The following is a 14,422-nucleotide window of genomic DNA, read 5'->3' as shown; positions in this document are numbered from 1 at the left end:
AAAGTACCGCTCTACTTTCACAGATCTACCTGAACAGATCTATCATCACAGATCTACAGTTCAGTATTTCCAGAGGGGAAAGGGAGCTGGATTTTAATGTGTGTATATTGTTAAGAAAAAACACTGCGTAGTTGTAGGTCAGGGATTTCATACATTTGTGAAACAACTGCTATATTAAAATACAAACAGTTGGATTGTGTTTTCATATATTTGTAAAGGTTTATATATTGAGAAATAAATATGTTAAATTGAAAGATTTTTAGATTATTAAACAAATTAACATTTGTCACCACAAAAACACAAAAGTACTGAATATTGGTACTTATAAGTATTGAAAGGTACCCATCCATAGTTATATCTCACATGAGGTATCTGTTAATGGAACCTTTTGAGCATTAATAGAAGCATTAATAAAAACTCCTTCCCCGACTTGTGAAGCCTTGACGTTGATGTGAGCTCAGGAGCTCTTAAAGGGTTAAATATGAAGAGCTGATGTGACATTTTGATGAGAGCTGACAAAGACCTGCCTGATGTGACACACTTATTTATGACCATAAGGCGTTTTCCTGTCCCCCCCCCCCCCCCCACCCCCCGCCCTCTTTGAGCTCAAGGTTGCCCAGACAGTTTGTTGGAGGAAGTCTTTGAGCTGCTTTCAGCTGTAAACAACCTCAAACCACAAACTGCATTGACGTTTGGTGCCCACATTTAATTAGGGACCGAGCCCTAAGGGGAGGCTAGGACCTCATTGTTAGGGACCGAGCCCTAAAGGGAGGCAAGGACCTCATTGATAGGGACCGAGCCCTAAAGGGAGGCAAGGACCTCATTGTTAGGGACCGAGCCCTAAAGGGAGGCTAGGACCTCATTGTTAGGGACCGAGCCCTAAAGGGAGGCTAGGACCTCATTGTTAGGGACCGAGCCCTAAAGGGAGGCTAGGACCTCATTGTTAGGGACCGAGCCCTAAAGGGAGGCTAGGACCTCATTGTTAGGGACCGAGCCCTAAAGGGAGGCTAGGACCTCATTGTTAGGGACCGAGCCCTAAAGGGAGGCTAGGACCTCATTGTTAGGGACCGAGCCCTAAAGGGAGGCTAGGACCTCATTGTTAGGGACCGAGCCCTAAAGGGAGGCTAGGACCTCATTGTTAGGGACCGAGCCCTAAAGGGAGGCAAGGACCTCATTGTTAGGGACCGAGCCCTATAGGGAGGCTAGGACCTCATTGTTAGGGACCGAGCCCTAAAGGGAGGCTAGGACCTCCTTGTTAGGGACCGAGCCCTAAAGGGAGGCTAAGACCTCATTGTTAGGGACCGAGCCCTAAAGGGAGGCTAGGACCTCATTGTTAGGGACCGAGCCCTAAAGGGAGGCAAGGACCTCATTGTTAGGGGCCGAGCCCTAAAGGGAGGCTAGGACCTCATTGTTAGGGACTGAGCCCTAAAGGGAGGCAAGGACCTCATTGTTTGGGACCGAGCCCTAAAGGGAGGCAAGGACCTCATTGTTTGGGACCGAGCCCTAAAGGGAGGCAAGGACCTCATTGTTAGGGACCGAGCCCTAAAGGGAGGCAAGGACCTCATTGTTAGGGACCGAGCCCTAAAGGGAGGCTAGGACCTCATTGTTAGGGACCGAGCCCTAAAGGGAGGCTAAGACCTCATTGTTAGGGGCCGAGCCCTAAAGGGAGGCTAGGACCTCATTGTTAGGGACCGAGCCCTAAAGGGAGGCAAGGACCTCATTGTTAGGGAGCGAGCCCTAAACGGAGGCTAGGACCTCATTGTTTGGGGCCGAGCAGAAGGGCCCAGGCCTCTTTAACAGGCAAGACACAAATATGACTCTTACAGAAGAATTCAAGAATTTAAAAAAAATTGTACTGCTGTTTTTTTCGGCACGTAACTAGTCCTGCACCGTTTGGAGCAAGTACACAAAAAGCACATCAAAATGTGCAGAAAATTTGGGCATAGTGTGTTATTATTCAGATAAGGGCTAACGCTAACGGTTTCCTGAAGGAAAAAAAAAAAAGGCAAAATACTTCTCATTCAAAGCGGATGGGAACTGAGGAAATACCCCCCCAAAAACTCACTTTTCAATGCAACATATTTTCAGGTAGAAACTTAATTTAACTTTTAAAACGTTGCCACTCTTGTCCTCTATTCAAATGTGTAAATGTGTAAATTTGTTCAATTTATCACCTATTTTAAATTCTGAGCCTTCAAGTTTGATAAAGTTTTCCCCAGATTAAAAAACAACAACAACAAACTGGCTCTCTCTAGTTGCCACGGCCACATTTCTGCCTTTCTCATCATATTATACATCAACATGTACTTACAGGATGCTTCTCACGAGGGGACAGTTTTGTCTGGAAAAGACATGGTTCTCCCACAAAAAGACTTAATTGGCAGTATTGTGTGCAGGATTTTCTCCTTCCCGCTCTGATGTATTTTGAGGAGCCATTTTCCCCCTCACAACCCAAAAGTTGAGACATTTGTCTCAAGTCCTCACATGGAGATGGAACATCGTGAGGACATGAGAAGCTCACTATACATCCTTCAACTTCTTCTGACTCTGATGATGAAGACATTTTTCAACCAAGTGTCACAGTTCTCGAACTGTAACCAGTTGTTCGGGACCTGCGTATCACCTTGTCCTCCTGGTTCTGACACAGCGTCTCCCACTCAGTGACAAGTGCAGAGTCTGTGTCGGGATCCGTCTCCATGCCAACACACACAGCTGTACCTCATCAGGCTGCCATCAGAGACTGTAGCACTGATTCTACCTGCTTGCACACTGCTGCTTTGATAAAGTGGACATGTTACCAGCCACACACACACACACACATACACACGCATTCAGTATTCTGGGTAGCGTGCTTTTTAATGCTTTTTAAGGCTGATGCTAATGCCAGTCTAGTTAGCTTAGCAGATCAGCATGTGAGATAAGACCAGATTCTGGGTCAGGGACACCTGGGGAGTAACCCGTGTGATTTTCAGGTCGTTCACAGGTGTTAGCATAGCATGCTAGTTAGCATGCTAACAAGTTTGTTCAATTGAGCTGAAATTTGGAGGGTGGCCTAGGATCAAGGATCACTAGCTAATTAGCTGGTTCACGCGCACTTTTCGTCCTGCCCTAGGCTCGGGCTTGTGGGGCCGACCCTATAGTATATTAGTATATAGCAGGAGTTCGGCAGCAGGTGGCAGGCACAATAAAATTTCCTGTAGGAATTTTGTAGTTAATTCTTGTTTTTCTCTTTTCAGTTGTACGAGCTGGATGACGACGAGAAGCGCAAAGAGTTCCTGGATGATCTTTTCAGTTTCATGCAGAGAAGAGGTCAGTAACAATGATTCTTCAGTCCTGGGTAGTCCTGTACCAGGTAACCGAGAGAGGATTCTGTAGGACCATTAGGACCAGAAGTCCTGGGTAGTCCTGTACCAGGTAACCCAGAGAGGATTCTGTAGGACCATTAGGACCAGAAGTCCTGGGTAGTCCTAAACCAGGTAACCCAGAGAGGATACCGTTGGACCAATCCACAGACATCAGTCAGTGCTCGTGGCTGATTGACATGGTATTGGCATAGTATTTCTATGGTATTAGTATAGTATTGGTACAGTATTCTGGCCCTCGTGTCCTGGTGGTGTTAGTTCTTTGCTGCTGTATTTTCCTGGCTGCTGCCGGTGCCGTGGCGTCTTGTCCCACAGTGAGGAGTCAGCATAGGAATAGGTAGATAGGAAGCTCCTCACAATGCACCAACTTGGATTCATGGGGAAAGAAACAGGTTATTTTATTGATTACTTCCTGCTTGGACACCATCTGGACTGTGAGAAGAAAAAGATCAGCCGAGACCTTTGACTTTTAATGAGGTGAATTGATCCTCAGAGAGATTAAATCTCATTTCACTGATCTTTTCCAAATAATCTCATTGCCTCATAAAGCTTGTGTGTTTCTGAGCTCTGGCTCAGCATGGAGGTAGTTTGCTTGATATCACCTCTTCTCTCACCTCTCCTCTCACCTCTACTATCACCTCTACTATCACCTCGACTATCACCTCTACTATCACCTCTACTATTACCTCTACTATCACCTCTACTATTACCTCTACTATCACCTCTCCTCTCACCTCTACTATCACCCCTCATCTCACCTCTACTATCACCTCTTCTATCACCCCTCCTCTCACCTCTACTATCACCTCTGCTCTCACCTCTAATCTCACCTCTACTATTACCTCTACTATCACCTCTACAATCACCTTTACTATCACCTCTACTATCACCTCTACTTTCACCTCTACTATCACCTCTGCTCTCACCTCTAATCTCACCTCTACTATTACCTCTAATCTCACCTCTACTATTACCTCTACTATCACCTCTGCTCTCGCCTCTACTATCACCTCTACTATCACCTTTACTATCACCTCTCCTCTCACCTCTACTATTACCTCAACTATCACCTCTACTATTTTCTCTATCACCTCTACTATCACCTCTACTATCACTTTTACTATCACCTCTACTATCACCTCTACTATCACCTCTACTATCACCTCTGCTCTCACCTCTAATCTCACCTCTACTATTACCTCTACTATCACCTCTGCTCTCATCACCTCTAATCTCACCTCTACTATTACCTCTACTATCACCTCTACTATCACCTCTACTATCAACTTTACTATAACCTCTACTATCACCTCTACTTTCACCTCTACTATCACCTCTGCTCTCGCCTCTACTATCACCTCTACTATCACCTCTGCTCTCACCTCTACTATCACCTCTGCTCTCACCTCTAATCTCACCTCTACTATTACCTCTACTATCACCTCTGCTCTCACCTCTACTATCACCTCTGCTCTCACCTCTAATCTCACCTCTACTATTACCTCTACTATCACCTCTACTATCACATCTCCTCCCACCTCTACTATTACCTCTACTATCACCCCTACTCTCATTTCTACTCTCACCTCTACTATCACCTCAACTCTCACCTCTACTCTCATTTCTCCTCTCACCTCTACTCTCATTTCTCCTCTCACCTCTACTATCACCTTTACTATCACCTATACTATCACCTCTACTCTCACCTCTACTCTCACATTTAATCTCACCTCTACTGTCACCTCTACCATCACCTATACTTTCATCTCTAGTATCACATCTACTGTCACCTCTACTATCACCTATACTCTTACCTATACTTTCCTGGTACCTGGTACCCAGTACTTTCCAGGTACTTTCCTGGTACCTGATACTTTCCTGGTACCCGGTATTTTCATGATGCTTTCCCGGTACCTGGTACTTTCGTGATGCTTTCCTGGTACCTGGTACTTTCCTGGTACCCAGTACTTTCGTGGTAGCTAAGGTAAGTAGAACATGTGACATGGGCAGATGGCTGATTGGCCGGAGCATCACAATACAGATGAGCGACGACTCATTTTAAAGCAGCAAGAGTCACCAGGTGATTCAGCAGCTCGAGTGACCAGGTGACTCAGCAGCTTGATGGAGCGACATCCTACCAGTATCAGGAGGTCTCAGAGTCGCGGCGTTTTGGATTAACTGGTTCCCCTGTTAACTGCTGACCTTCTTACTCCAGTGTCTCCTTTTCACAGTAGATGTTAAAAACCTGACCAGAATCCATAGATGTCTTATAACCTCATACAATGACTGTCTGAATATCAGTGTCTATGAAGCCCCACCCCCCATCTGCCCCCCCACAGAGGTGCTGTGACAGCTGCAGAAATGCTGGTTGCTGTTTGAGGCAGCCGTGATGAAGAGGTAGTCACTTGATTTGGACGCTGATTGTTGTTGGAGGATTGATCACGTAGATTTTTTTTATAATTTTTTTTTTTATTAAAAGAAAGACATTTTTAAATACATTACAGTCATTCCAATTTGCTTTTATAGAGAAAATAGAAAAGCCCAACATATCCACATGAGCAAGCAGGTGTGTTTGCGACTGTGGAAAGAAAAAGTCCCTCTAACAGGAGAAACTTTGTAGAAACCAGACTCAGAGGGGGCGGCATTCTGCGGACCGGTTGGGGTGAAAGGATAGAGGAGAGGAGAGGAGAGGAGAGGAGAGGAGAGGAGAAGAGAAGAGAGGAGAGGAAAGACAGAGAGATAGACTTGGTGGGGAGATACATACAATACCCTTGTTAGTGCTACATACATTTTCTTTTTCTTTTTATTAATACATTAACCACAGTGATCTAAATATTTTCCAACTGCCATGAGATTAAGACCAGCCTGAGCAACAACAGAGCAAAAAACCAAAATAATCACAACAATTATAACAAAAGCAAAAACAAAAGGACATAAAACAAACAAATAAATAAATAAATAAAAACCAAAACAAACAAACACAACAACAACAAAAGCAAGCAACAACTTGATTTTGATAATTAACAGAACAATCTCGTCAATGAGGAGTGGAAGTGTGTGTGTGTGTGTGTGTGTGTGTGTGTGTGTGTGTGTGTGTGTGTGTGTGTGTGTGTGTGTGTGTGTGTGTGTGTGTGTGTGTGTGTGTGTGTGTGTGTGATGATGGGATCAATACTTCCTGCTCCACTGGCGTCAGAAACGCCGCCCTCCGCGTCTCAGTTGTCATGGTGACTCGTTGAATCGGGGCTCCATTGATGCGGTCTTTTTAGAGTCGTGGTGCACGCGCTTGACTCCAGGTGAAACTACTCCGAGTTCATCAAACTGATCATAATCCGGTGTCGTGAAACCGAAAACTCCGCGTTTTCTGTCTCAGTGTAACTCAATTCAGAGCTCGGTGTTAAGCTCAGGGCTTGTTAAACCTGCTTCGTGAAACGGACCCCAGGAGTATGAAGCACTCATTTTTCTCTACTTTAATTTCTGTGAGATCACCTAACAGGCAAAGTGCAGGTGAAACTGGAATGGGGGGGTCCAGGCATAATGATAAATCTTCACAGATCTTTTGCCAGAATGTTTGGACTGGTGTACACTGCCAGAGTGCATGTAGGTAGGTATCAGGGAGATCACAGTGTAGGTAGGTATCAGGGAGATCACAGTGTAGACAGGTATCAGGGAGATCACAGTGTAGGTAGGTATCAGGGAGATCACAGTGTAGGTAGGTATCAGGGAGATCACAGTGTAGGTAGGTATCAGGGAGATTAGCTGTGCAGTTTGAACATATGTTAGATGAAGTGAGACCATCTTGAACATCCTTTGTCCTGTAATGAACTCTGTGTAGGACCTTGTATTGTATAAGCTGTATATTGGTGTTGTTGCTCATTTTGAATGTATTTCTATAGATTTGTGACCAAAGTGTTGGTTCTATGTTAATGTTTGGATCTTCTTCCCATTTGGAGCTTGAAGGGATATTGTGGTATTGGAACATGACAGGACTGAAACGATTTTAGAAAATGGTTTTGGTGATGAGATCTTCAGGAGGTTTGTCACTGTCTGAGGTCAGTTTAGCTTCATCTCTTCTAGTTTGAACTTTGTTTGTATTATTGACTTAAGCTGGAGATGTTCCAGATAGTTATTTTGACTGATACCATACGTTTCTATTAGAACTTTAAATGGAATAAAAGAGTTATTGAAGAGAAGGTGTTCCACGTTTCTTATTCCCTTGTTCTGCCATTTTGTGAAGTTTATTGGTTTCTTTTTTTGCAGGATGTCAGGATTGTTCCAGAAGGTGTGAGTTTGCAGGGAATGAGTGACGATCCATTCATTTGAAGAAATTCCCACCAAGCTGTGAGCGATGTGTTTATATTGATGCTTTTAAAGCAGTTATGTTTTTTGCTGATAGGACTGAAGAAAGGAAGCATCTCTGATGTGGAGATGTTCACAGAAGGTTTTTTCAATGTCCAGCCAGCCTTCATCTAAGTTTCTGATTAATCCATTTTATAACATAAAGTAATTTATTGGCAAGATAATAATTATAGAAGTTTGGAAGTTCTAAGCCACCTTGGCCCTTGGTGTTCTGCAGTGTTTTTAAACTTATACGCGATGGTTTATTTTTCCATAAGAATTTTGAGATATGGGAATCCAATTTATTAAACCATGTTTTTGGTGGTTTTGTTGGGATCATTGAAAAGATGTAGTTAATTTTAGGCAGGACCATGATTTTAATTGTTGCTACTCTCCCCATAAGTGATATAGAAGTGTCCTCCACCGAGTGAGGTCCTCTTCTATTGTTTTAATGAGGGGGGTGTAGTTTAAGTGCACCAAGTCTGACAGCTTGGCTGAGATATTAATGCCGAGGTATTTGATGTTCCCTGGTTTTAGTGGGGTATTTGATGTGTGCTGAAAAATAGAGTTAATAGGCAAGACAACTGATTTATTCCAATTTATAGAATATTCTGAAATTGCAGAGAATCTGCTTATCAACTCTATTGTTTGTGGAAGAGAGGTCTGTGCGTTTTGTAAGAACAGTAATACATCATCTGCATAAAGGCATATTTTATGGGTTACATTTGCTGTTTGTATTCCTTTTATGTTATTGTTCTGTCTAATGGCGGCTGCTAATGGTTCAATAAAAATTGCAAAGAGAGATGGTGAGAGTGGACATTCCTGCCTTGAGCCTCTCTCAAGATTGAACCTTGAAGAAGTTTGACTATTCGTTTTAACACAGGCACTGGGTGAGGTGTACAATGTTTTTATCCAGGACAGGTCATTTTGTTCAAATCCAAATTTCCGTAGTGTCGCGAGTAGAAATGTCCAATTTACCCTATCAAAAGCTTTTTCTGCATCTAAAGAGGTGATAATGGCCTTTTGTTTATTCTGGTGGCAGTGGTCTATAAGATTAATTAATCTGCGTGTGTTGTTAGTGGAGTGTCGTCCTTTAATGAACCCTGTTTGATCAGGGTGTATGATGTGGGGTGTAATTTTTTCTATTCTGCTTGCTAATGTTTTACTGATTATTTTAAGATCTACATTGATTAGTGATGTTGGGCGATAGCAAGATGGTAGTGTAGGATCTTTATCCGGTTTAAGAAGAAGATTGATATTTGCACAGTTCATATATGGGGGGAGAGATAAAGATTCTTTAATTTCCTTAACTGTTCTAAAAAAAATTGGTGAGAGTAAAGGCCAAAATTCTTTGTAAAATTCAGTAGTGTATCCGTCAGGTCCTGGAGCTTTACCATCAGGTCCTGGAGCTTTACCATCAGGTCCTGGAGCTTTACCGTCAGGTCCTGGAGCTTTACCATCAGGTCCTGGAGCTTTACCATCAGGTCCTGGAGCTTTACCATCAGGCATGTGCTGGAGAGCTTCATGCAGTTCTTCTACTGAGATGGAAGCTTCTAGGCCTTGGATCTGTTCGTCTTTTAATTTTGGGAGGTCAACTGTGCTTAGAAAGTCTCTATTTCAGATTGTGAAGGTCAATTTGTGAAGAGTAAAGTTTTTTATAAAATTCTCTGAAAGTAGTGTTTATTTCCTGAGGGTCACAAGTGATTTCACCATTTTGAGTTTTAACTGAGGGGATTGAACACTTTTCTTTATTTCGTTTTAGCTGATTGGCTAAGAGTTTGCTGGATTTATTGCCATGTTCAAAGTTCTCCCAGCGTAATCTCTGTAGTTGAAATTGTGTTTTGTGTTCAATTATTTCATTCAACTCCATTTTTAATCTCTTTAACTCCGTTAATAAGCGTCGTCATTGGAAGCAGCATGAGCTGTCTCTATAGTCTTGATTTTATCTTCTAATTCTTTTCCCTTTATTTTTTCCTTTTTGGTTTTGTATGAGGAGTAAGAAATTATTTTGCCTCTAATGACAGCTTTAGCTGTCTCCCAGAGGACACCGGGAGAAACACCAGGCAGATCATTTGTGTCTAAAAAGAGTGTCCATTGTTTTTTAAAGAATGTGAGGAAGTCTTGATCCTTGAGCAGTGAAGGGTTAAATCTCCATTGTCTACTAGGAGGGTGATTGTTCTATTAGTGACGTCATAGTGACAGGTCATGGTCACTGATAGTGACGTCATAGTGACAGGTCATGGTCACTGATAGTGACGTCATAGTGAAGGGTGCATGGTCACTGGTAGTGACATCATAGTGACAGGTCATGGTCACTGATAGTGACGTCATAGTGACAGGTCATGGTCACTGATAGTGACGTCATAGTGACAGGTCATGGTCACTGGTAGTGACGTCATAGTGACAGGTCATGGTCACTGATAGTGACGTCATAGTGACAGGTCATGGTCACTGATAGTGACGTCATAGTGAAGGGTGCATGGTCACTGGTAGTGACATCATAGTGACAGGTCATGGTCACTGATAGTGACGTCATAGTGACAGGTCATGGTCACTGATAGTGACGTCATAGTGACAGGTCATGGTCACTGGTAGTGACGTCATAGTGACAGGTCACGGTCACTGATAGTGACGTCATAGTGACAGGTCATGGTCACTGGTAGTGACGTCATAGTGACAGGTCACGGTCACTGATAGTGACGTCACAGTGACAGGTCATGGTCACTGATAGTGACGGGGTGAATCTGTGTGTCCCAGGTGTCTTTGATCACTGATTTACTCTCCAGAAAGTAATCTAAGCGTGAATAGGATTGGTGCACTGCTGAGTAGAAGGAGTACTCTTTAAGAGGAGGATGAGAGGTGCGCCAAGCGTCACAAAGACCATAGTCACTCATGTACTGCTGTATTATATCTGATGATTCCCAGTGTCTGGTGTTTGTGCTTTACTAACTCTGTCCATTGTGGATTGAGGGCGATGTTGAGGTCTCCTCCAACTATAAGTGTTTTGTCAGAGTGTGTTGAGAGGCTGGTGAAGAAGTTGTGATAGAAGGAGGGGTCATCAACATTTGGGCCATAGATGTTTGCGATACACATCTCTATGTTCTGAAGAGAGATATGAATAATTATAAATCTTCCCTCTGGGTCTATTGTTGTATCTTTATGAGAGAATTGCTTTTTATTGTGATTAATATAGCTCCGCCTCTCTGCTTGGAGTTATAACCAGCTGAGAATGTGTGAGGGAATTGTGGTGAGATCAATTTGTGATGTCCTGTGGAAGGTGTGTGTGTCTCTTGCAATAAGACAATGTCTGCCTTAAGTTTATCCAGGTGTTCGAAAACCTTTTGTCTTTTTGTTTGTGTGCCCATTCCACGTACATTCCAGGTGACAAATCTGAACAGGTTCCTAGCTACACTCATCTTCTAGGTGGGTGTGTATCTGTGTGTGTGTGTGTGTGTGTGTGTGTGTGTGTGTGTGTGTGTGTGTGTGTGTGTGTGTGTGTGTGTGTGTGTGTGTGTGTGTGTGTGTGTGTGTGTGTGTGTGTGTGTGTGTGCGTGCGTGCGTATTTGTGTGCGTGCGCGTGTCTGTGTGTGTCTGTGATTGCATGCGTGTGTGTCTGTGTGTGATCACGTTGATTTTGGACTTTGGAGTGCAGGGAGCCGCTGGAGCCCCCCAATAGAAGGTCAGACCATCCATCTCCTGTGGGCCCTTCTTGCCTGGGGGGCATCTTCTCTGCACTCTCCATCTGGTGCCTTCTGGGTTGGGGCGTGGCTCTCTGGGGGGGTTCGCCGAGGCCTGCCCAGGTTTGAGGGGCCGCCAGGTGCTGGGGTGGTAGTGTCCCAGACCCCCACAACAGTCCCAACCACACCCAGTGGACAAACCACACACACACACACACACACACACACACACACACACACACACACACACACTTACACTCCTCATAGATGCTGCTGATGTTTTTTGTTTTCTGCTATCATTCGTTCATCTATAAAATCATCTTCTTCTTTTGTTGCTTCTTTGTTAATTTAGGTTCCTGGTTGAAAGTCTAGATAGAGCTGCTCAGATTGGTTTAATCTAGAAAGTCATGTAGACACCCAGTCCGATTTACAAAGCTATTGCCCTGCAGAGAGACCCGGTGGTTTCCGGAGGTCACCTGGAGGTTCCTGGATGTCAACTGGAGGTCCCTAGAGGTACCTTGAGGTCACCGAGAGGTCCCTGGAGGTCACCTGAAGGTCACCAGGAGGTACCTGAAGGTCTGATCAGGCCTCTACTGGAGAAGTTGAGGAAGGTGTTGTCCAAGGAGGACGGTTGCTCCTGATTGGTTGATGGTCAGTGACTCTTCTTCCAGGCTGATGATCAGACCAAAGCTTTAGTAGGAAGTACAACATCTCTGCTCTGTGTGGACAGGAAGGCTGGAAACAGCCACACCGACCTGTTTCCAAGATGTAGAAGTTGATGTTGATGGTCCAGGGATTAACAAGTGTCTGTGGTGGTGAAATGTCAGCTGTTGTTGGGGTTCTTGACTGTTGCTACAGCGTGAGAACCTTTTTATTGAACACAGATCCATCATCAAGTTGTCCTTTCCTGGAGCAGCGACTTGTCCTCCAGCACAGTGGATCCAAAGTGATTCCAGCAAATGCCGGCGGACAAAGGCTGTGACAGCCTCCTTTGTGTGTTGATAAAGACCCACAGTCATTTAGTGGTGCCCCACCCAGATTGTGATTAGTAATTGATTATTATCTCCTGGTTTCACCATCAGCGCTTTTCTTCAGTCAAGTTTTGTTGCCACCAAACTACTACGAATAATATGTGGCAGAAGAAAAGGCGACTTTAGAGTACTGTGAAAAAAATGTCTGTGTTCGATGGAGGTTCTTTTGTGTCTGTCGGCGCCTCCTGCAGGTTGAGTTCTGCAGTCCACTGTACCACACTGCAGTCCACTGTACCACAATGTCGTCCACTGTAGTCCACTGCAGTCCACTGTACCACAATGTCGTCCACTGTAGTCCACTGCAGTCCACTGTACCACAATGTCGTCCACTGTACCACACTGTCGTCCACTGTACCACACTGCAGTCCATTGTACCAAACTGCAGTCCACTGTACCACAATGCAGTCCACTGTACTACAATGGAGTCCACTGTACCACACTGCAGTCCACTGTGCCACACTGCAGTCCATTGTACCACACTGCAGTCCACTGTACCACAATGTAGTCCACTGTACCACAATGCAGTCAACTGTACCACAATGTAGTCCATTGTACCACACTGCAGTCCACTGTACCAGGCTTCAGTCCACTGTACCACACTGCAGTCCACTGTAACACAGTGTAGTTCACTGTACCACACTGCAGTCCACTGTACCACAATGCAGTCCATTGTGCAACACCGCAGTCCACTGTACCACACTGCGATCCACTGTACCACAATGCAGTCCACTCTACCACACTGCAGTCTACTGTACCACAATGTAGTCCACTGTACCACACTGCAATCCACTGTACCACAGTGGACTACAGTGTAGTACAATGAGATTTTGTTTAGGCCTATCCTCTGTACACGAGACCAGGGGTCTCAAACTCCACCTCCAGTTCTCCTGAACATGAATGGAACATTGAATGGACATCATGAAGGTTCTCCTGAACATGGTTCCTCTTGCTTCTCCTTGCTGCCAGAGGCTTGAGACAGGAAGCAGTTGAGACCCTCACAATGTCTGGAAGATGAGCATCAGTTAGGCTGGACCGGTTCTTGGACTTTCAAGGTGGAGAACACAGTAATCCGTGCTCCCAAAAGGGTCTGGGAGGAAGCTCTTCTTGAGAGAATTGCCCCCGAGCTGGTGTGACTTTCCTCTGACGTCCTGAACTTTGAGGCTCGTGGCACATCAAAGCTGTGATCAAACTCCACCTGTCGCTGCACCTGTACCATACCTTTCACCACTGAATGCTGTGGGTGCAGCCATACCTGCCTTGCTTGATGGGACCTGGCAGAGCTTTGTCTGAGAGAGCTGAAGCTTCCAGAGCAAGTTCTGCGCAGAATGTTCTCACGTTGTCATCAGAGCTCTGACCAGCTGCCCCTTCAGGACCTCCACCTATTCTGCTCCATCAGGATCCCTTAGCACAGGAACATCCACCCATCCTCACTCACCTGTGTTTCCTGGACAGACTGTCCCTGCAGCCTGTAATAGGCATTTCTTGACCAACTGGCTTTCTGTAAAACGCTTTTCCCACCTCAGCAATCACCTCACTGACCATGCAGTGAGCTTCCACTGATTCAGGATTCTCTTTGGTTGCTCTCTGGCAACCCGGTTGGCTCTCATCTTCCTGGTAATTTACATATTCCTCAGCATGTTTAGTTGAATAGTGACATTTCCGGTTGTATTCCTTGTGCCCCACAACTTCCTCAGTGTAAATCAGACATGTCGGGGCACTCCCTGTGCTCAACAAAGAAATACTGCATCTCCCACTTTTCCTGGAATTGTCTGTGCTCACCACCAATGTTTCTGTTCACTACAGGCTTTTGAAAAACACTTAATGACATCTTTTCCATTCCTTCCTGTAACAACAGCACGATGGACGATGAACAAGCCAGTAGCAGTCGCTTATTTTGGTGCTGGATCAGTGGCGGTGCCACTGATAGAAAGTACCAGGGTGGTGAGCTCAAACAAGGTGGCTGCTGTCTGGCTGTTCATTATGCAGTGCAAGCCTGGAGTGCATGGAGCTGATGTCG

General features: G+C 44.8%; 1 protein-coding gene across 1 annotated transcript in view; it reads left to right on the top strand.

Moving 5' to 3' along the window:
- Positions 1-14,422, top strand: part of arid3c (AT rich interactive domain 3C (BRIGHT-like)) — a gene marked incomplete at both ends in the record, with an annotated part of 83,817 nt that overhangs the window by 38,766 nt on the left and 30,629 nt on the right. The window contains one exon of the mRNA XM_080499225.1: positions 3,237-3,309. Within this exon, the coding sequence (XP_080355351.1) occupies positions 3,237-3,309 (73 nt within the window). The remainder of the gene's footprint in view (positions 1-3,236; positions 3,310-14,422) is intronic.

Source organism: Blennius ocellaris (assembly GCF_963422515.1).
Source record: "Blennius ocellaris genome assembly, chromosome: 7".
Lineage (NCBI taxonomy): Eukaryota > Metazoa > Chordata > Actinopteri > Blenniiformes > Blenniidae > Blennius > Blennius ocellaris.
This window is presented reverse-complemented; position numbering and strand designations above follow the sequence as displayed.